This window comes from Oncorhynchus kisutch, linkage group LG15, assembly GCF_002021735.2.
Source record: "Oncorhynchus kisutch isolate 150728-3 linkage group LG15, Okis_V2, whole genome shotgun sequence".
Taxonomy (NCBI): Eukaryota; Metazoa; Chordata; class Actinopteri; order Salmoniformes; family Salmonidae; genus Oncorhynchus; species Oncorhynchus kisutch.
Window position 1 is genome coordinate 1,209,225 of NC_034188.2, and position 22,500 is coordinate 1,231,724.

Sequence of the window (22,500 nt, forward strand, 5' to 3'; positions counted from 1 at the left end):
TATCGACCTGTCTCTACATGTGTTGAATGATATCTACCTGTATTGAACATATCTACCCGTGTCTACCTGTATTGAATGATATCGACCTGTCTCTACATGTGTTGAATTACATCTAACTCTGTCTACCTGTATTGAATTATATCTATCTGTATTGAATGATATCTAACTCTGTCTACCTGTATTGAATGATATCTACCTATGTCTACCTGTATTGAATGATATCTACCTGTGTCGACCTGTATTGAACATATCTACCTCTGTCTACCTGTATTGAATGATATCTACCTGTATTGAATGATATCTAACGCTGTCTACCTGTATTGAATGATATCTACCTGTATTGAATGATATCTAACTCTGTCTACCTGTATTGAATGATATCTAACTCTGTCTACCTGTATTGAATGATTTCTAACTCTGTCTACCTGTATTGAATGATACCTACCTGTATTGAATGATATCTACCTCTGTCTACCTGTATTGAATGATATCTACCTGTATTGAATGATATCTACCTGTGTCTACCTGTATTGAATGATATCTACCTGTGTCTACCTGTATTGAATGATATCTACCTGTATTGAATGAGATCTACCTCTGTCTACCTGTATTGAATGATATCTACCTGTATTGAATGATATCTACCTGTATTGAATGATATCTACCTCTGTCTACCTGTATTGAATGATTTCTACCTGTATCGACATGTACGTAATGATATCGACATGTGTCTACCTGTATTGAATGATATCGACCTGTCTCTACATGTGTTGAATGATATCTACCTGTATTGAACATATCTACCCGTGTCTACCTGTATTGAATGATATCGACCTGTCTCTACGTGTGTTGAATTACATCTAACTCTGTCTACCTGTATTGAATGATATCTAACTCTGTCTACCTGTATTGAATGATATCTACCTATGTCTACCTGTATTGAATGATATCTACCTGTGTCGACCTGTATTGAACATATCTACCTCTGTCTACCTGTATTGAATGATATCTACCTGTATTGAATGATATCTACCTGTATTGAATGATATCTAACTCTGTCTACCTGTATTGAATGATATCTAACTCTGTCTACCTGTATTGAATGATTTCTAACTCTGTCTACCTGTATTGAATGATACCTACCTGTATTGAATGATATCTACCTCTGTCTACCTGTATTGAATGATATCTACCTGTATTGAATGATATCTACCTGTGTCTACCTGTATTGAATGATTTCTAACTCTGTCTACCTGTATTGAATGATACCTACCTGTATTGAATGATATCTACCTCTGTCTACCTGTATTGAATGATATCTACCTGTATTGAATGATATCTACCTGTGTCTACCTGTATTGAATGATATCTACCTGTGTCTACCTGTATTGAATGATATCTACCTGTATTGAATGATATCTAACTCTGTCTACCTGTATTGAATGATATCTAACTATGTCTACGTGTATTGAATGATATCTAACTCTGTCTACCTGTATTGAATGATATCTACCTCTGTCTACCTGTATTGAATGATATCTACCTGTATTGAATGATATCTACCTCTGTCTACCTGTATTGAATGATATCTACCTCTGTCTACCTGTATTGAATGATATCTACCTCTGTCTACCTGTATTGAATGATATCTACCTCTGTCTACCTGTATTGAATGATATCTACCTGTATTGAATGATATCTACCTCTGTCTACCTGTATTGAATGATATCTACCTCTGTCTACCTGTATTGAATGATATCTACCTGTATTGAATGATATCTACCTCTGTCTACCTGTATTGAATGATATCTACCTCTGTCTACCTGTATTGAATGATATCTACCTGTATTGAATGATATCTACCCGTGTCTACCTGTATTGAATGATATCGACCTGTCTCTACGTGTGTTGAATTACATCTAACTCTGTCTACCTGTATTGAATGATATCTAACTCTGTCTACCTGTATTGAATGATATCTACCTATGTCTACCTGTATTGAATGATATCTACCTGTGTCGACCTGTATTGAACATATCTACCTCTGTCTACCTGTATTGAATGATATCTACCTGTATTGAATGATATCTACCTGTATTGAATGATATCTAACTCTGTCTACCTGTATTGAATGATATCTAACTCTGTCTACCTGTATTGAATGATTTCTAACTCTGTCTACCTGTATTGAATGATACCTACCTGTATTGAATGATATCTACCTCTGTCTACCTGTATTGAATGATATCTACCTGTATTGAATGATATCTACCTGTGTCTACCTGTATTGAATGATTTCTAACTCTGTCTACCTGTATTGAATGATACCTACCTGTATTGAATGATATCTACCTCTGTCTACCTGTATTGAATGATATCTACCTGTATTGAATGATATCTACCTGTGTCTACCTGTATTGAATGATATCTACCTGTGTCTACCTGTATTGAATGATATCTACCTGTATTGAATGATATCTAACTCTGTCTACCTGTATTGAATGATATCTAACTATGTCTACGTGTATTGAATGATATCTAACTCTGTCTACCTGTATTGAATGATATCTACCTCTGTCTACCTGTATTGAATGATATCTACCTGTATTGAATGATATCTACCTCTGTCTACCTGTATTGAATGATATCTACCTCTGTCTACCTGTATTGAATGATATCTACCTCTGTCTACCTGTATTGAATGATATCTACCTCTGTCTACCTGTATTGAATGATATCTACCTGTATTGAATGATATCTACCTCTGTCTACCTGTATTGAATGATATCTACCTCTGTCTACCTGTATTGAATGATATCTACCTGTATTGAATGATATCTACCTGTGTCTACCTGTATTGAATGATATCTACCTCTGTCTACCTGTATTGAATGATATCTACCTCTGTCTACCTGTATTGAATGATATCTACCTGTATTGAATGATATCTACCTCTGTCTACCTGTATTGAATGATATCTACCTCTGTCTACCTGTATTGAATGATATCTACCTCTGTCTACCTGTATTGAATGATATCTACCTGTATTGAATGATATCTACCTCTGTCTACCTGTATTGAATGATATCTACCTCTGTCTACCTGTATTGAATGATATCTACCTCTGTCTACCTGTATTGAATGATATCTACCTCTGTCTACCTGTATTGAATGATATCTACCTCTGTCTACCTGTATTGAATGATATCTACCTGTATCGACATGTGTTTTTATTTGTTTATTTTATTTATTTTTACCTTTATTTTACTAGGCAAGTCAGTTAAGAACAAATTCTTATTTTCAATGACGGCCTAGGAACAGTGGGCTAACTGCCTGTTCAGGGCAGAACGACAGATTTGTCTAGCAACCTTTCAGTTACTAGTCCAACCACTAGGCTACCCTGTATTGAATGATATCTACCTGTATTTGAATTATATCTACCTTTGTCTACCTGTAATGAATGATACCTACCTGTATTGAATTATATCTATCTGTATCTATCTGTATTGAATGATAGCTACCTGTATTGAATTATATCTATCTGTATCTACCTGTATTGAATGATAGCCACCTGTATTGAATGATATCTATCTGTATCTCCCTGTATTTAATTATATCTACCTGTATTGACTGATGTCTACCTGTGTCTACCTGACTTCAGGTGAGGAGTATACCCAGTACAGTCTCCACAATGTGCACCTGCAGTACCCCTGGGTGATGGGCCTGGCCAAACACCCCCACATCCTACAGGTGGTACAGTCCATCCTGGGCTCTGATGTCATCCTGCTAGACTCACGCTTCATCTGCAAGTACCCAACAACCCCCACACCCCACCCCACAGCCACACAGGCAGGAAATGATGCCATCACTCTGACCAGTGAGGAGGAAGTGAGGTCATCAGAGAAGGACCAACAGAGTGAGACTGGACTGCCCTTCGTGGCCTGGCACCAGGATATGAGGTGAGTACATCACTAATACAGCTACATTACTATGACAATACTAATACTACTGTCAGTTACAAGTATCTCAAAAATAGTAAAATACTACTACAGTACTACTACCGCTACCAATACTGCTTGTAGTACTGTTACTACAACTACTACAGTAGTACTACAATATTACAACTACTACATCACTACTGCTACTACTACTACTACTACAACTACAATACTACAGCTACTACTACCACAATACTACTACAACATTACTACTACTACACCAGTCCTACTACTACAGTACAACTACTACTAATACAATACTACAGCTACTACTACCACAACACTTCTACAATACTGTCACGCCCTGGTCTAAGTATTTTGTGTTTATCTTCATTTATTTGGTCAGGCCAGGGTGTGGCATGGGTTTTTGTATGTGGTGTGTATGTATTGGGATTGTAGCTTAGTGGGGTGTTCTAGTTAAGTCTATGGCTGTCTGAAGTGGTTCTCAATCAGAGGCAGGTGTTTATCGTTGTCTCTGATTGGGAACCATATTTAGGCAGCCATATTCTTTGAGTGTTTCGTGGGTGATTGTCCTTAGTGTCCTTGTTCCTGTCTCTGTGTTAGTTTACACTAATATAGGCTCTTTCGGTTTTCGTTACATTCTTTGTTTTGTAGTGTTTAATATTGATTCGTGTTTTACGTTTGTTTATTAAACATGGATCGCACGCTGCATTTTGGTCCGACTCTCCTTCACCACAAAAGAACCGTTACAAATACTACTACTATCACAATACTACTCCTACTACTACAGTACTACTACTGCTACTACTACTACTACTACTACAACTATCACAACCCCACTACTACTGCTACTAATACTGCTTGTAGTACTGTCACTACAACTACTACAGTAGTACTACAATATTACTACTGCTACACCACTCCTACCACTACAGTACGTTTTGAGTAATAACAAGTATTTACTCAGCAGCTGTCTGATTCCTCCAGGTACTGGGGAATAGCTGGGGGTCCAGTCCTGTCTGTGTGGCTGGCTCTAGATGACTCACTGGCAGAAAACGGAGCCCTGAAGGTCATCCCAGGTACTGCAGCTCCCCTGACCACCTAAAACTCACCAAATCATTTAGTTTCCAGAAATGGCCAGTTCAGTTCTAATTGGTGCCACAACTAGATAAATAAATACTTAAATGGCTCCTCAAAATATTTATCTGCATTTAGCCAGGTCCAGTTAATGTTCTGAAAGCCTCTTTCTGTCATTCTAGCATGAAATGACTGTGCTAAGATGTCCTTTCATAGACAAACAGAAGACTAGAGTCTGTGTGGTTAGTAAAGTGTTTCCTCTCCTCTCCTCCTCTCTCCATCCCCTCTTCCCCCTCCTCCTCCAGGAAGCCACTGCTCTGGCATGCTGCCCCACCAACTCGCCTCCCGCCCCGGAAACATGCTGTCAGTCAACCAGGAGATCCCTGAGGAGCTGGTGCAAACGGATAGCGCTCTACTCTGCCCCCTGCTGGCTGGGCAGATGTCTGTAAGTCACACTGCCCCTCTACTGCGGGTTCTTGTCTTTTTAAGAACAACAAATGTCAGCAAACAGACATTCTGTATTACAGTGAGCTTCCCATCCCAAGTCCTACTGGACATTCTGTATTACAGTGAGCTTCCCATCCCAAGTCCTACTAGACATTCTGTATTACAGCGAGCTTCCCATCCCAAGTCCTACTGGGCATTCTGTATTACAGTGAGCTTCCCATCCCATGTCCTACTAGACATTCTGTATTACAGGGAGCTTCCCATCCCAGGTCCTACTAGACATTCTGTATTACAGGGAGCTCCCATCCCAAGTCCTACTAGACATTCTGTATTACAGGAAGCTTCCCATCCCAGGTCCTACTAGACATTCTGTATTACAGGAAGCTTCCCATCCCAAGTCCTACTGGGCATTCTGTATTACAGTGAGCTTCCCATCCCAAGTCCTACTGGGCATTCTGTATTACAGGAAGCTTCCCATCCCAAGTCCTACTGGGCATTCTGTATTACAGGGAAATACACTCTATTCTCTATTCTTCTACAACTACAGTGCCTTGCGAAAGTATTCGGCCCCTTGAACTGTGCGACCTTTTGCCACATTTCAGGCTTCAAACATAAAAATATAAAACTGTATTTTTTTGTGAAGAATCAACAACAAGTGGGACACAATCATGAAGTGGAACGACATTTATTGGATATTTCAAACTTTTTTAACAAATCAAAAACTGAAAAATTGGGCGTGCAAAATTATTCAGCCCCCTTAAGTTAATACTTTGTAGCGCCACCTTTTGCTGCGATTACAGCTGTAAGTCGCTTGGGGTATGTCTCTATCAGTTTTGCACATCGAGAGACTGACATTTTTTCCCATTCCTCCTTGCAAAACAGCTCGAGCTCAGTGAGGTTGGATGGAGAGCATTTGTGAACAGCAGTTTTCAGTTCTTTCCACAGATTCTCGATTCTCGAGTCTGGACTTTGACTTGGCCATTCTAACACCTGGATATGTTTATTTTTGAACCATTCCATTGTAGATTTTGCTTTATGTTTTGGATCATTGTCTTGTTGGAAGACAAATCTCCGTCCCAGTCTCAGGTCTTTTACAGACTCCATCAGGTTTTCTTCCAGAATGGTCCTGTATTTGGCTCCATCCATCTTCCCATCAATTTGAACCATCTTCCCTGTCCCTGCTGAAGAAAAGCAGGCCCAAACCATGATGCTGCCACCACCATGTTTGACAGTGGGGATGGTGTGTTCAGGGTGATGAGCTGTGTTGCTTTTACGCCAAACATAACGTCTTGCATTGTTGCCAAAAAGTTCAATTTTGGTTTCATCTGACCAGAGCACCTTCTTCCACATGTTTGGTGTGTCTCCCAGGTGGCTTGTGGCAAACTTTAAACAACACTTTTTATGGATATCTTTAAGAAATGGCTTTCTTCTTGCCACTCTTCCATAAAGGCCAGATTTGTGCAATATACGACTGATTGTTGTCCTATGGACAGAGTCTCCCACCTCAGCTGTAGATCTCTGCAGTTCATCCAGAGTGATCATGGGCCTCTTGGCTGCATCTCTGATCAGTATTCTCCTTGTATGAGCTGAAAGTTTAGAGGGACGGCCAGGTCTTGGTAGATTTGCAGTGGTCTGATACTCCTTCCATTTCAATATTATCGCTTGCACAGTGCTCCTTCGGATGTTTAAAGCTTGGGAAATCTTTTTGTATCCAAATCCGGCTTTAAACTTCTTCACAACAGTATCTCGGACCTGCCTGGTGTGTTCCTTGTTCTTCATGATGCTCTCTGCGCTTTTAACGGACCTCTGAGACCATCACAGTGCAGGTGCATTTATACGGAGACTTGATTACACACAGGTGGATTGTATTTATCATCATTAGTCATTTAGGTCAACATTGGATCATTCAGATATCCTCACTGAACTTCTGGAGAGAGTTTGCTGCACTGAAAGTAAAGGGGCTGAATAATTTTGCACGCCCAATTTTTCAGTTTTTTATTTGTTAAAAAGGTTGGAAATATCCAATAAATGTCGTTCCACTTCATGATTGTGTCCCACTTGTTGTTGATTCTTCACAAAAAAATACAGTTTTATATCTTTATGTTTGAAGCCTGAAATGTGGCAAAAGGTCGCAAAGTTTAAGGGGGCCGAATACTTTCGCAAGGCACTGTATATTGTGTTTCTCACCAATTGTGCTGTACAAACAATAAGAATTAAGGTGCCATTTGGGATTTTGATTTGATGTTGATGGTTAACCCAATCAGATCCATGATGGGTTCCTGGTCCACGCCAGTGACCCCAACACATCCCAGAAGAGACGCTGTGGCTTCGTGATACGATACGTCCCTACCTGTGCCTACCCTATACAGGTGAGAACTACTGTAGATATGTCTCTACCTGTATCTACCCTATAAAGGTGAGAACTACTGTAGATATGTCTCTACCTGTATCTACCCTTTACAGGTGAGAACTACTGTAGATATGTCTCTAACTGTGTCTACCCTATACAGTTGAGAACTACTGTAGATATGTCTCTACCTGTGTCTACCCTATGTTTCTCTCAATCTCTCTCTCTCTCTCTCTGCAGGACCCAGACCGTCCCAGGCGTTTCCATGCTACAGTGATGGCTAGTGGATCAGACCAGTTCAGTCACTTCTCCACCTTGCTGTGATGAGCCTTACAGCACAACTGCAACCATATCCATAGAGATACCATTACCGTATTACTGTCTGATACTTAGAGGAACCTAATGATACTGTACTCACCTTGATGACTTACTGCTGTGTTCACCTTGATGACTTACTGCTGTGTTCACCTTGATGACTTACTGCTGTGTTCACCTTGATGACTTACTGCTGTGTTCACCTTGATGACTTACTGCTGTGTTCACCTTGATGATATCGGATGAACGGTTTAAAAATCATAGCCCCCCATATTAGGAGACCAAATGTACTGGGACAAATTCACTTCTATGTATTAAAGTAGTCAAAAGTTTAGTATTTGGTCCCATGTTCATAGCACGCATTAACTATATCAATCTTGTGACTCTACAAATGTGTTGGATGCATTTGTTGACTGTTTTGGTTGAGTTTCTGATTATTTTGTGCCCAATAGAAATGTTAAATAATGTAGGATTAGAATCGACTATGTTTCTAAACACTGCTACATTAACGTGGATGTTATCATGATTATGGATAATCCTGAATGAATCTTGATTAATGATGAGTGAGAACCTTACAGACAAAAACATCATACTCTCCAAAAATGCTAACCTCCCCTGTTATTGTAATGGTGAGAGTTTAGCATGTCTTGGGGGTATGATATAAAATGCTAACCTTCCCTGTTATTGTAATGGTGAGAGGTTAGCATGTCTTGGGGGTATGATATAAAATGCTAACCTCTGTTTTCGGGGTATGATGTGTGCATATAACTTTTTTTACTTTCTCCCTCGTCATTATTCATTCAGGACTATATGTCGTAATGGTAACGTCCATGTAGAAGTGTTTCGAACAGTACAGCGTGTGTCACTGTCCCAATACCGGTGGGACAGTATCTGGGTTGGACTGGGTCGGGCTGGGTTGGACTGGGTTGGACTGGAGTCCATCTCCTGTTTCTGTAGAGTGGACCAGAACGGCCCGTAGGGCAGGAGTCCATCTCCTGTTTCTGTAGAGTGAACCAGAACGGCCCGTAGGGCAGGAGTCCATCTCCTGTTTCTGTAGAGGGAACCAGAACGGCCCGTAGGGCAGGAGTCCATCTCCTGTTTCTGTAGAGGGAACCAGAACGGCCCGTAGGGCAGGAGTCCATCTCCTGTTTCTGTAGAGTGAACCAGAACGGCCCATAGGGCAGGAGTCCATCTCCTGTTTCTGTAGAGTGAACCAGAACGGCCCGTAGGGCAGGAGTCCATCTCCTGTTTCTGTAGAGTGAACCAGAACGGCCCGTAGGGCAGGAGTCCATCTCCTGTTTCTGTAGAGTGAACAAAAAGGCAAGCCACTCTGAAGGTGACCTGAGCTGACCTGTTATTTTAGTGCATTGATAATGATAATAATTACATGTTTAAAATGTGAATGGAGGCCAAATTAAATGCTGAATGAACATGTAAGCTAATGTATCTGGGACTTCATGCTATATTACCTCTTCATGTGTCTTATTGTGATTTACGTGTTGAATAAACCATCTCACTATACACTGGCATCTTTCTCTGTGGAACTTGGTGGGTCTTACTTTGTAAGTCACAGCAAACTATGTTTCATTTGTTTAAAAAATCTGGGATTGGGATTTTAACCAGTTGAATGAAAGGGCAAAATGTAGATTTTTTTTTCTTACCCAAACATCATTATTTTTCATGAGGAGGCTACAAACAATAACGGGTCATGCTGCTTAGCATTAGAAAGGTCTGGAAATCCCCTTCCTGGTGCTGATGCTTTTACACTTTGTCAGTGTTAGGGCATTAACACTTCATGTAGTAGTTTTAACACCAGGAAGTGTTTATTGTTTACCCCAATGGAGTTCTACAATAACACCTCATATAGTAGTTTTAACACCAGGAAGTGTTTATTGTTTACCCCAATGGAGTTCTACAATAACACCTCATGTAGTAGTTTTAACACCAGGAAGTGTTTATTGTTTACCCCAATGGAGTTCTACAATAACACCTCATGTAGTAGTTTTAACACCAGGAAGTGTTTATTGTTTACCCCAATGGAGTTCTACAATAACACCTCATATAGTAGTTTTAAACACTACAACAATAGGTCCGTATTTCTTGACAAGGTCAATGTTGAGTTAAGGACATTACAAACTACACTCACAAGTCTTTGTTGCTACATGCTCTTATGTAAACATTTAAGACATCAGAACCGGCAGCAGACATTATAACATGTAAATTAGCGCAAGCATAGACCAGTTAAACTGATACAACACTGCCTCTCACGGGTGGCCAAAAATAACAATTTCAAAGCCATGCCCCCGATAAGGCACACCTCGAGTATAATTTCCCGGTGTGCATTGCCTTTTCCAGTGAATTGTAAAGTTACCACTGATCTGTATGTGTCAGTGACAGTGATAGAGACATGTATGTTGAATTTGCTCATTTTCAGTCCTGTGGACTTCACCAAGGGAGTTACTAATGTAGGCAAATGTTATCAATAAAATGTAACCGTTAATGATAATACATCACATACACTGAGTGTAAAAAATATTAAGAACACCTACTCTTTCCATGACAAATCACATCAAATCAATTCACATTTTATTTATTACATACACATGGTTAGTGCTAAATACGACTACTAGAATCCTGACTAGAACCAAAACATTTGATCATATTACTCCAGTGCTAGCCTCCATACACTGGCTTCCTGTCAAGGCTAGGGCTGATTTCAAGGTTATACTGCTAACCTACAAAGCAGTACATGGGCTTGCTCCTACCTATCTTTCCGATTTGGTCCTGCCGTACATACCTACACGTACGCTACGGTCACAAGACGCAGGCCTCCTAATTGTCCCTAGGATTTCTAAGAAAACAGCTGGAGGCAGGGCTTTCTCCTACAGAGCTCCATTTTTATGGAATGGTCTGCCTACCCATGTGAGAGACGCAGACTCGGTCTCAACCTTTAAGTCTTTACTGAAGACTCATCTCTATATCTCTATATCTCTATATGATTGAGTGTAGTCTGGCCCAGGAGTGTAAAGGTGAACGAAAAGGCTCTGGAGCAACGAACCGCCCTTGCTGTCTCTGCGTGGCCGGTTCCCCTCTTTCCACTGGGATTCTCTGCCTCTAACCCTATTACAGGGGCTCACTGGCTTACTAGGGCTCTTTCATACTGTCCCTAGGAGGGGTGCGTCACTTGAGTGGGTTGAGTCACTGATGTGATCTTCCTGTCTGGGTTGGCGTCCCCCCTTGGGTTGTGCCGTGGCGGAGGTCTTTGTGGGCTATACTCGGCCTTGTCTCAGGATGGTAAATTGGTGGTTGAAGATATCCCTCTAGTGGTGTGGGGGCTGTGCTTTGGCAAAGTGGGTGGGGTTATATCATGCCTGTTTGGCCCTGTCCGGGGGTGTCCTCGGATGGGGCCACAGTGTCTCCTGACCCCTCCTGTCTCAGCCTCCAGTATTTATGCTGCAGTAGTTTTTGTGTCGGGGGGCTAGGGTCAGGCTAGGGTCAGTTTGTTATTTCTGGAGTACTTCTCCTGTCCTATCCGGTGTCCTGTGTGAATTTAAGTATGCTCTCTCAAATTCTCTCTTTCTCTCTTTCTTTCTCTCTCTCGGAGGACCTGAGCCCTAGGACCATGCCTCAGGACTACCTGACATGATGACTCCTTGATGTCCCCAGTCCACCTGGCTGTGCTGCTGCTCCAGTTTCAACTGCTCTGCCTGTGATTATTATTTGATTATAATTATTTGACCATGTTGGTCATTTATGAACATTTGAACATCTTTGCCATGTTCTGTTATAACCTCCACCCGGCACAGCCAGAAGAGGACTGGCCACCCCACATAGCCTGGTTCCTCTCTAGGTTTTTTCCTAGGTTTTGGCCTTTCTAGGGAGTTTTTCCTAGCCACCGTGCTTCTACACCTGCATTGCTTGCTGTATGGGGTTTTAGGCTGGATTTCTGTACAGCACTTTGAAATATCAGCGGATGTACGAAGGGCTATATAAATACATTTGATTTGATTTGACCCCAGACTGACCCCAGACTGGATGCGTTGTATAAACCGAGAGCAACTGGCGGCAAAAGAGCTGAGCACAGAACTCAGATCTACTGCAGCAGGTAACTTTGATTGTAAACTACATCAAACCACATCCAGTGTGCTCACACCTGCTGGCAAAACTATGTGGAGATCTGAGATCAGAGTACTGGCAATTTTAGCATGTATATCTAGCTCCCCCCCCCCAAAAAAAATGTGGGATGCATGCCAGCAAAGCCTCTACACCACACAACACTAAACAATACATGAATTGCACTATAACGGTGACCAACGGTGCCCACAAACTGTTAGGGCCAACACCTTACCACTGTTACACCTGGTTATCAGCAGAGTCCCAACAGCAGAGTCCCAACACCTTACCACTGTTACACCTGGTTATCAACAGAGTCCCAACACCTTACCACTGTTACACCTGGTTATCAACAGAGTCCCAACACCTTACCACTGTTACACCTGGTTATCAACAGAGTCCCAACACCTTACCACTGTTACACCTGGTTATCAGCAGAGTCCCAACAGCAGAGTCCCAACACCTTACCACTGTTACACATGGTTATCAGCAGTCCCAAAACCTTACCACTGTTACACCTGGTTATCAGCAGAGTCCCAACACCTTACCACTGTTACACCTGGTTATCAACAGAGTCCCAACAGCAGAGTCCCAACACCTTACCACTGTTACACCTGGTTATCAACAGAGTCCCAACAGCAGAGTCCCAACACCTTACCACTCTTACACCTGGTTATCAACAGAGTCCCAACACCTTACCACTCTTACACCTGGTTATCAATAGAGTCCCAACACCTTACCACTGTTATACCTGGTTATCAACAGAGTCCCAACACCTTACCACTGTTATACCTGGTTATCAACAGAGTCCCAACACCTTACCACTGTTATACCTGGTTATCAACAGAGTCCCAACACCTTACCACTGTTACACCTGGTTAGCAACAGAGTCCCAACACCTTACCACTGTTACACCTGGTTATCAGCAGAGTCCCAACACCTTACCACTGTTACACCTGGTTATCAGCAGAGTCCCAACACCTTACCAATCTTACACCTGGTTATCAGCAGAGTCCCAACACCTTACCACTGTTACACCTGGTTATCAGCAGAGTCCCAACACCTTACCTCTCTTACACCTGGTTATCAGCAGAGTCCCAACACCTTATCACTGTTACACCTGGTTATCAGCAGAGTCCCAACACCTTACCACTGTTACACCTGGTTATCAGCAGAGTCCCAACACCTTACCTCTCTTACACCTGGTTATCAGCAGAGTCCCAACACCTTACCACTGTTATACCTGGTTATCAGCAGAGTCCCAACACCTTACCACTGTTACACCTGGTTATCAGCAGAGTCCCAACACCTTACCACTGTTACACCTGGTTATCAGCAGAGTCCCAACACCTTACCACTGTTACACCTGGTTATCAGCAGAGTCCCAACACCTTATCACTGTTACACCTGGTTATCAGCAGAGTCCCAACACCTTATCACTGTTACACCTGGCTTTCAGCAGAGCCTGTGGTGGTTTATTTCTGTATTATAAAATTCAGAGAGACAAACTTATCTCACTTGTCAGAGTTATACCTCAACTACATCTTTAATAATAAGAGCTTTGCAATAGCAATCACTTTCAATGATTCACCATTTTCTAATGATCAGTTGAGAGTGGCAACACAATTTATTTATTTTTAATTTTTAATTTATTTCACCTTTATTTAACCAGGTAGGCAAGTTGAGAACAAGTTCTCATATACAATTGCGACCTGGCCAAGATAAAGCAATGCAGTTAGACACATTCAACGACAATGGCTCCTGAGATCTTTTATAGCAAAGATCCACCCCCCTAGTCGACATAACAAACCACAGATATTAGGAACAGTTCACAAAGTGAGACTTTATAAATTAGAAAGGAGTATCCCATAGCCAGATAGCATTCGCTATAAATTATCGTTCAGTTTGGCCCCTAAGACGAGGTTCCGATCTCATTCCTGTTACTCCTCGTACAAAAACACCAACTCATCCAATGGCATAAAACAATTGTCAACTCCAGACACTACCACACACTTCCCCCAAGGCCAAAGGAGGGAGTGACTGTCGCACAAACATTGTGGAAACCAGTAATTGGTTCCCCATTAATCACACCACCCCTTCACATGGTTTAAGAATAGGTACAAACACATTCACACATGAAGACAATGTTCCCTCCTGCCCTCTTCCCTTTCTGATATTCTGCATAGCACCAGGGACATGTGAAAGACAAGCCTGACCTCTCCCCTCGCTGGGCCCCAGGTGACTGAGCCCCAGGTGACTGAGCCCCCAGTTGACTGAGCCCCAGGTGACTGAGCCCCCAGGTGAATGAGCCCCCAGGTGAATGAGCCCCAGGTGACTGAGCCCCAGGCGACTGAGCCCCCAGGTGACTGAGCCCCAGGTGACTAGGCCCCAGGTGACTGAGCCCCAGATGACTGAGCCCCATTGACTGAGCCCCAGGTGACTGAACCCCAGGTGACTGAGCCCCAGGTGACTGAGCCCAAGGTGACTGAGCCCCCAGGTGACTGAACCCCAGGTGACTGAGCCCCAGGTGACTGAGCCCCAGGTGACTGAACCCCAGGTGACTGAGCCCCAGGTGACTGAACCCCAGGTGACTGAGCCCCAGGTGACTGAGCCCCCAGGTGACTGAGCCCCAGGTGACTGAGCCCCAGGTGACTGAACCCCAGGTGACTGAGCCCCAGGTGACTGAGCCCCAGGTGACTGAGCCCCCAGGTGACTGAGCCCCAGGTGACTGAGCCCCAGGTGACTGAGCCCCCAGGTGACTGATCCCCAGTGGAGGGAAGAAATGCAACTGCCAACACCAGAGACCGAAGGTATAGATTCTAATAATAAGTCTATGACATAAGCATATTATGCAGATAAGACATCTTAATTATCTATGTTACCCAACTCATTCTGATTCATCCACCACAAGCCTTGTCTGGCAGCCAGACACTTCAGTCATTTACTGCCTTTTAAAAAAACATAGCAGATATGGCTGACTTGTTTCAACAAATGTGGTTTCTACTGATAATTGAGATGTACAAACTATGACACAAGGCTACGACAAGCGGATAAGAGGCAATCCGAAATTTCGATTAAGACATTAATGAGCGAGCGATGACGGACGTAGTCAATATAACTATTTGTTCAGCACTTTGAAATGTACAGCGTCAGCACAAAGGGCAAGAAGGTAGAAGACATCAATATATCACGCAAAGCAGCCACAACTGTCATTAAGAGTGTCCACGATTGAGTCTTTGAATGAAGAGACTTGAGATAAAACTGTCCAGTTTGAGTGTGCAGCGAACTAGCTGCAGTGAACTGAAAAGACGAGCAACCCAGGGTTATTAACTCCAAGACTGGGGGTTATTTTACAGAGTGAATTTAATTCCTGAATCAACACTATAAATGTTACACTGAAAATTCAACACGGGGCAATTTGCTGTGTAGAGAGAAAAGTGCATAAAAGTGAATTCCATTCCATTTACCCGCTTAACTCGGGTGGGAATTCCCCACTATGTGCCAACAGGATGTACTCTGTCAATCTAACCTGTATGCTAAATGCACGGAGAAAGAACGAGCTGTTCATAACCCCGTATGACAATGATATACCATATAAAAACCTAGTGGTCAGCTGAAAAAACTAATCAAATGAAAAGTCGTTCATTCCAGAATTTGGTTTTACTTTTATTACGATGTTGATAAAAACACAAGTCATCCCACAGTCAGACAGATGAAGCAACAGAAACACTATCTTCTTCTGGTTCTTCTGTGTGTCCATTACATTCCGATCAGGAGGGTCTCCAGGTAAACAAACAACAACAACAACAACAACAACAAACATGATTGTGAGGTCACTTCCCAAATGGCTCCCGATTCCCGTCTTTTGAGAAGATCACACCAGCACTATAAAGGGAACAGGGTGTCTTTGAGAAGATCACATCAGCACTATAAAGGGAGCAGAGTGTCTTTTGGGAATATCACATCAGCACTATAAAGGGAACAGGGTGTGTTTTGAGAAGATCACATCAGCACTATAAAGGGAACAAGGTGCCTTTTGGGAAGGTCACATCAGCACTATAAAGGGAACAGGGTGCCTTTTGAGAAGCACAGCTAATCAGTATTCTGAATCTCAGACATGTCCTAGGACAGTTTGAGCAGTTCTGTAACCATGACGCCCACCCCGTCAAACACCTCATGTATGGGAGCGTTACACATGAAGGCGGAGGAGGTGACCAGCTTGTTCTTCACATCGATGTGGACCTCCCCCACTTTCTTATTCACGTGTTTACAGCCCAGCTCCTTCATGGAAGTTGCCGTCTGGGCATGGGGCCATCTAGTGGCAGGAGGGAGAAGAAAAGCAGCAGGGTTAAAAACATACTGCTCTGTTCTGTTAAAACATATCAGCACACACACACACACAAACACACACACCTGAGACATTGTAACTCACCTCTCACACACCTTGTCCTGTCCCACGGTGATCTCACATCCCGGCAGGGCCTTAGCAGCTAGGACAGGGGAGATGCAGCACATAGCCAGGGGCTTGCCTGCAGCATGGAACCCCTTAATCAGCTTCTCTACCTGGGGTTGAACCGTGAACTCCTTCCCCTTCACAGCCCAGTCAGACAGATTTTTAGCCACGCCAAAACCACCTGCAAAACACAACACAGTTCAGTTGAGTGGAGCACCGCGGAGACCAGTGGTTTTGTCTTGTTTGGGGTTGGTGGGAGTAGAATGATTGAAATGAAGTCATAGTGAAAGAGTGATGATATAGTAACAGAGATATAGCATAAAGGAGAGATGATATAGTAACAGAGATATAGAATAAAGGAGAGATGATATAGTAACAGATATAGAATAAAGGAGAGATGATATAGTAACAGAGATATAGAATAAAGGAGAGATGATATAGTAACAGATATAGATTAAAGGACAGATGATATAGTAACAGAGATATAGAATAAAGGAGAGATGATATAGTAACAGATATAGATTAAAGGACAGATGATATAGTAACAGAGATATAGATTAAAGGAGAGATGATATAGTAACAGAGATATAGAATAAAGGAGAGATGATATAGTAACAGATATAGAATAAAGGAGAGATGATATAGTAACAGATATAGAATAAAGGAGAGATGATATAGTAACAGAGATATAGCATAAAGAAGAGATGATATAGTAACAGATATAGAATAAAGGAGAGATGATATAGTAACAGATATAGAATAAAGGAGAGATGATATAGTAACAGAGATATAGAATAAAGGAGAGATGATATAGTAACAGATATAGAATAAAGGAGAGATTATAATAGTAACAGAGATATAGCATAAAGGAGAGATGATATAGTAACCGAGATATAGAATAAAGGAGAGATGATATAGTAACAGATATAGAATAAAGGAGAGATGATGTAGTAACAGAGATATAGCATAAAGATGATATAGTAACAGAGATATGGAATAAAGGAGAGATGATATAGTAACAGAGATATAGAATAAAGGAGAGATGATAGAGTAACAGATATAGAATAAAGGAGAGATGATATAGTAACAGATATAGAATAAAGGAGAGATTATATAGTAACAGATATAGAATAAAGGAGAGATGATATAGTAACAGAGATATAGAATAAAGGAGAGATGATATAGTAACAGATATAGAATAAAGGTGAGATGATATAGTAACAGAGATATAGCATAAAGGAGAGATGATATAGTAACAGAGATATGGAATAAAGGAGAGATGATATAGTAACAGAGATATAGAATAAGGAGAGATGATATAGTAACAGAGATATAGAATAAAGGAGAGATGATATAGTAACAGAGATATAGCATAAAGGAGAGATGATATAGTAACAGAGATATAGAATAAAGGAGAGATGATATAGTAACAGAGATATAGCATAAAGGAGAGATGATATAGTAACAGAGATATAGAATAAAGGAGATATGATATAGTAACAGAGATATAGCATAAAGGAGAGATGATATAGTAACAGAGATATAGCATAAAGGAGAGATGATATAGTAACAGAGATATAGAATAAAGGAGAGATGATATAGTAACAGATATAGAATAAAGGAGAGATGATATAGTAACAGAGATATGGTATAAAGGAGAGATGATATAGTAACAGATATAGAATAAAGGAGAGATGATATAGTAACAGAGATATAGAATAAAGGAGAGATGATATAGTAACAGAGATATAGAATAAAGGAGAGATGATATAGTAACAGATATAGATTAAAGGAGAGATGATATAGTAACAGATATAGAATAAAGGAGAGATGATATAGTAACAGAGATATAGAATAAAGGAGAGATGATATAGTAACAGATATAGAATAAAGGAGAGATGATATAGTAACAGAGATATAGCATAAAGGAGAGATGATATAGTAACAGAGATATGGAATAAAGGAGAGATGATATAGTAACAGAGATATAGAATAAAGGAGAGATGATATAGTAACAGAGATATAGAATAAAGGAGAGATGATATAGTAACAGAGATATAGCATAAAGGAGAGATGATATAGTAACAGAGATATAGCATAAAGGAGAGATGATATAGTAACAGAGATATAGCATAAAGGAGAGATGATATAGTAACAGATATAGAATAAAGGAGAGATGATATAGTAACAGAGATATGGTATAAAGGAGAGATGATATAGTAACAGATATAGAATAAAGGAGAGATGATATAGTAACAGAGATATAGTATAAAGGAGAGATGATATAGTAACAGAGATATAGAATAAAGGAGAGATGATATAGTAACAGATATAGAAAAAAGGAGAGATGATATAGTAACAGATATAGAATAAAGGAGAGATGATATAGTAACAGAGATATAGAATAAAGGAGAGATGATATAGTAACAGATATAGAATAAAGGAGAGATGATATAGTAACAGATATAGAATAAAGGAGAGATGATATAGTAACAGAGATATAGCATAAAGGAGAGATGATATAGTAACAGAGATATAGAATAAAGGAGAGATGACATAGTAACAGAGATATAGAATAAAGGAGAGATGATATAGTAACAGAGATATAGCATAAAGGAGAGATGATATAGTAACAGAGATATAGAATAAAGGAGAGATGATATAGTAACAGAGATATAGCATAAAGGAGAGATGATATAGTAACAGAGATATAGCATAAAGGAGAGATGATATAGTAACAGATATAGAATAAAGGAGAGATGATATAGTAACAGATATAGAATAAAGGAGAGATGATATAGTAACAGAGATATGGTATAAAGGAGAGATGATATAGTAACAGATATAGAATAAAGGAGAGATGATATAGTAACAGAGATATAGTATAAAGGAGAGATGATATAGTAACAGAGATATAGAATAAAGGAGAGATGATATAGTAACAGATATAGAAAAAAGGAGAGATGATATAGTAACAGATATAGAATAAAGGAGAGATGATATAGTAACAGAGATATAGAATAAAGGAGAGATGATATAGTAACAGATATAGAATAAAGGAGAGATGATATAGTAACAGATATAGAATAAAGGAGAGATGATATAGTAACAGAGATATAGCATAAAGGAGAGATGATATAGTAACAGAGATATAGAATAAAGGAGAGATGACATAGTAACAGAGATATAGAATAAAGGAGAGATGATATAGTAACAGAGATATAGCATAAAGGAGAGATGATATAGTAACAGAGATATAGAATAAAGGAGAGATGATATAGTAACAGAGATATAGCATAAAGGAGAGATGATATAGTAACAGAGATATAGCATAAAGGAGAGATGATATAGTAACAGATATAGAATAAAGGAGAGATGATATAGTAACAGAGATATAGAATAAAGGAGAGATGATATAGTAACAGAGATATAGAATAAAGGAGAGATGATATAGTAACAGAGATATAGAATAAAGGAGAGATGATATAGTAACAGAGATATAGAATAAAGGAGAGATGATATAGTAACAGAGATATAGCATAAAGGAGAGATGATATAGTGTTTACTGATAAAAGATAAAGACAGGACTGTGTTAGTCAGTACCAGTATCATATTATCAATATGCTGGTGCTAGATGAAGGAGTAATGCTCACCTGGGATAACGAGGGCGTCGAAGGCGGTGATCTCTAGCTTGGCAAGGTCAGACACATCGCCGCGGGCGATTCGAGCACTCTCCTCCAGGACGTTGCGTTTCTCAGCTGTGGGTTTCCCCTCACAGTGGTTCACTACATGCATTTGGTCCACGTTGGGGGCAAACATCTGGACCTGGGAGAGGGAAGGGGAGAGGAAGGGGAGGAGAAGAGAGGAAGAGTGAGGAGGGGGAGGAGGGGGGAGGGGAAGAGGGGGAGGAGAGGGGGAAGAGAAGAGAAGAGAGGAGAGGATGGGGAGGCAGAGGAGGGTGGAGGAGAGGAGAGGAGTGAAGAGGAGGCGGATGAGGGGTTAAGAGAGGAGGTGAGAGGAAGGAGGAGGGAGAGGAGAGGATGGGGAGGCGGAGGAGGGTGGAGGAGAGGAGTGAAGAGGAGGCGGAGGAGGGGTTAGGAGAGGAGGTGAGAGGAGGGGAGAGGAGGGGGAGGAGAGGGGGAGGAGAAGAGGGGAGGAGTGAGGAGGGGGGAGGAGAAGGGAGGAGAGGAGAGGATGGGGAGGTGGAGGACAGGAGAGGAGAGGAGAGGAGAGGAGGGGAGAGGAGAGGGGGAAGAGAAGAGAGGAGAGGAGAGGAGGGGGAGGAGGGGAGGAGAGGGGGAGGAGAGGGGGAGAAGAAGAGGGGAGGAGTGAGGAGGGGTAGGAGGGTAGAGACTATTATCTTCTATTAGCCCCAGCCCTAATGTTGACCACCCTTACCTTAGCCCCAGCCCTAACCCTAATGTAGACCACCCTTACCTTAGCCCCTAACCCTAATGTAGACCACCCTTACCTTAGCCCCTAACCCTACTGTAGACCACCCTTACCTTAGGCCCTAACCCTAATGTAGACCACCATTACCTTAGCCCCAGCCCTAACCCTAATGTAGACCACCCTTACCTTAGCCCCAGCCATAACCCTAATGTAGACCACCCTTACCTTAGCCCCAGCCATAACCCTAATGTAGACCACCCTTACCTTAGCCCCAGCCCTAACCCTAATGTAGACCACCCTTACCTTAGCCCCAGCCATAACCCTAATGTAGACCACCCTTGCCTTAGCCCCAGCCATAACCCTAATGTAGACCACCCTTACCTTAGCCCCAGCCATAACCCTAATCTAGACCACCCTTACCAAAGCCCTTAACCCTAATGTAGACCACCCTTACCTTAGCCCCTAACCCTACTGTAGACCACCCTTACCTTAGGCCCTAACCCTAATGTAGACCACCATTACCTTAGCCCCAGCCCTAACCCCAATGTAGACCACCCTTACCTTAGCCCCAGCCATAACCCTAATGTAGACCACCCTTACCTTAGCCCCAGCCATAACCCTAATGTAGACCACCCTTACCTTAGCCCCAGCCCTAACCCTAATGTAGACCACCCTTACCTTAGCCCCAGCCATAACCCTAATGTAGACCACCCTTGCCTTAGCCCCAGCCATAACCCTAATGTAGACCACCCTTACCTTAGCCCCAGCCATAACCCTAATCTAGACCACCCTTACCAAAGCCCTTAACCCTAATTTAGACCACCCTTACCTTAGTCCCTAACCCTAATGTAGACCACCCTTACCTTAGCCCCTAACCCTAATGTAGACCACCCTTACCTTTGCTCCAGTCGTAACCATAATGTAGACCACCCTTACCTTAGCCCCTAACCCTAATGTAGACCACCCTTACCTTAGCCTCTAACCCTAACGTAGACCACCCTTACCTTAGGCCCTAACCCTAATGTAGACCACCCTTACCTTAGCTCCAGCCCCAATGTTGACCACCCTTACCTTAGCCCCTAACCCTAATGTAGACCATCCTTACCTTAGCCCCTAACTCTAATGTAGACCACCCTTACCTTAGCCCCTAACCCTAATGTAGACCATCCTTACCTTAGCCCCTAACCCTAATGTAGACCACCCTTACCTTAGCCCCTAACCCTAATGTTGACCACCCTTACCTTAGCCCCAGCCCTAACCCTAATGTAGACCACCCTTACCTTAGCTCCTAACCCTAATGTAGACTACCTTTACCTTAGCCCCTAACCCTACTGTAGACCACCCTTACCTTAGCTCCAGTCGTAACCATAATGTAGACCACCCTTACCTTAGCCCCT

The 22,500-nt window shown here is 41.7% G+C and overlaps 2 protein-coding genes across 2 annotated transcripts in view; one reads left to right on the plus strand and one right to left on the minus strand.

Moving 5' to 3' along the window:
- Window positions 1–9,674, plus strand: part of zgc:174917 (probable alpha-ketoglutarate-dependent hypophosphite dioxygenase) — a 13,437-nt gene extending 3,763 nt beyond the window's left edge. Inside the window, exons 4-8 of the mRNA XM_031789457.1 lie at window positions 3,662–3,959; window positions 4,947–5,038; window positions 5,342–5,481; window positions 7,748–7,852; window positions 8,071–9,674. Coding sequence (XP_031645317.1) covers window positions 3,662–3,959; window positions 4,947–5,038; window positions 5,342–5,481; window positions 7,748–7,852; window positions 8,071–8,154 — 719 coding nt within the window. The 3' untranslated portion in view covers window positions 8,155–9,674. The remainder of the gene's footprint in view (window positions 1–3,661; window positions 3,960–4,946; window positions 5,039–5,341; window positions 5,482–7,747; window positions 7,853–8,070) is intronic.
- A 6,229-nt stretch (window positions 9,675–15,903) lies between these two features.
- LOC116353559 (glutamine amidotransferase-like class 1 domain-containing protein 3A, mitochondrial) overlaps window positions 15,904–22,500 on the minus strand; it is a 9,253-nt gene continuing 2,656 nt past the window's right edge. The window contains exons 3-5 of the mRNA XM_031789458.1: window positions 20,365–20,536; window positions 16,691–16,892; window positions 15,904–16,573 (exon numbers count right to left, since the gene is read on the minus strand). Coding sequence (XP_031645318.1) covers window positions 16,381–16,573; window positions 16,691–16,892; window positions 20,365–20,536 — 567 coding nt within the window. The 3' untranslated portion in view covers window positions 15,904–16,380. The remainder of the gene's footprint in view (window positions 16,574–16,690; window positions 16,893–20,364; window positions 20,537–22,500) is intronic.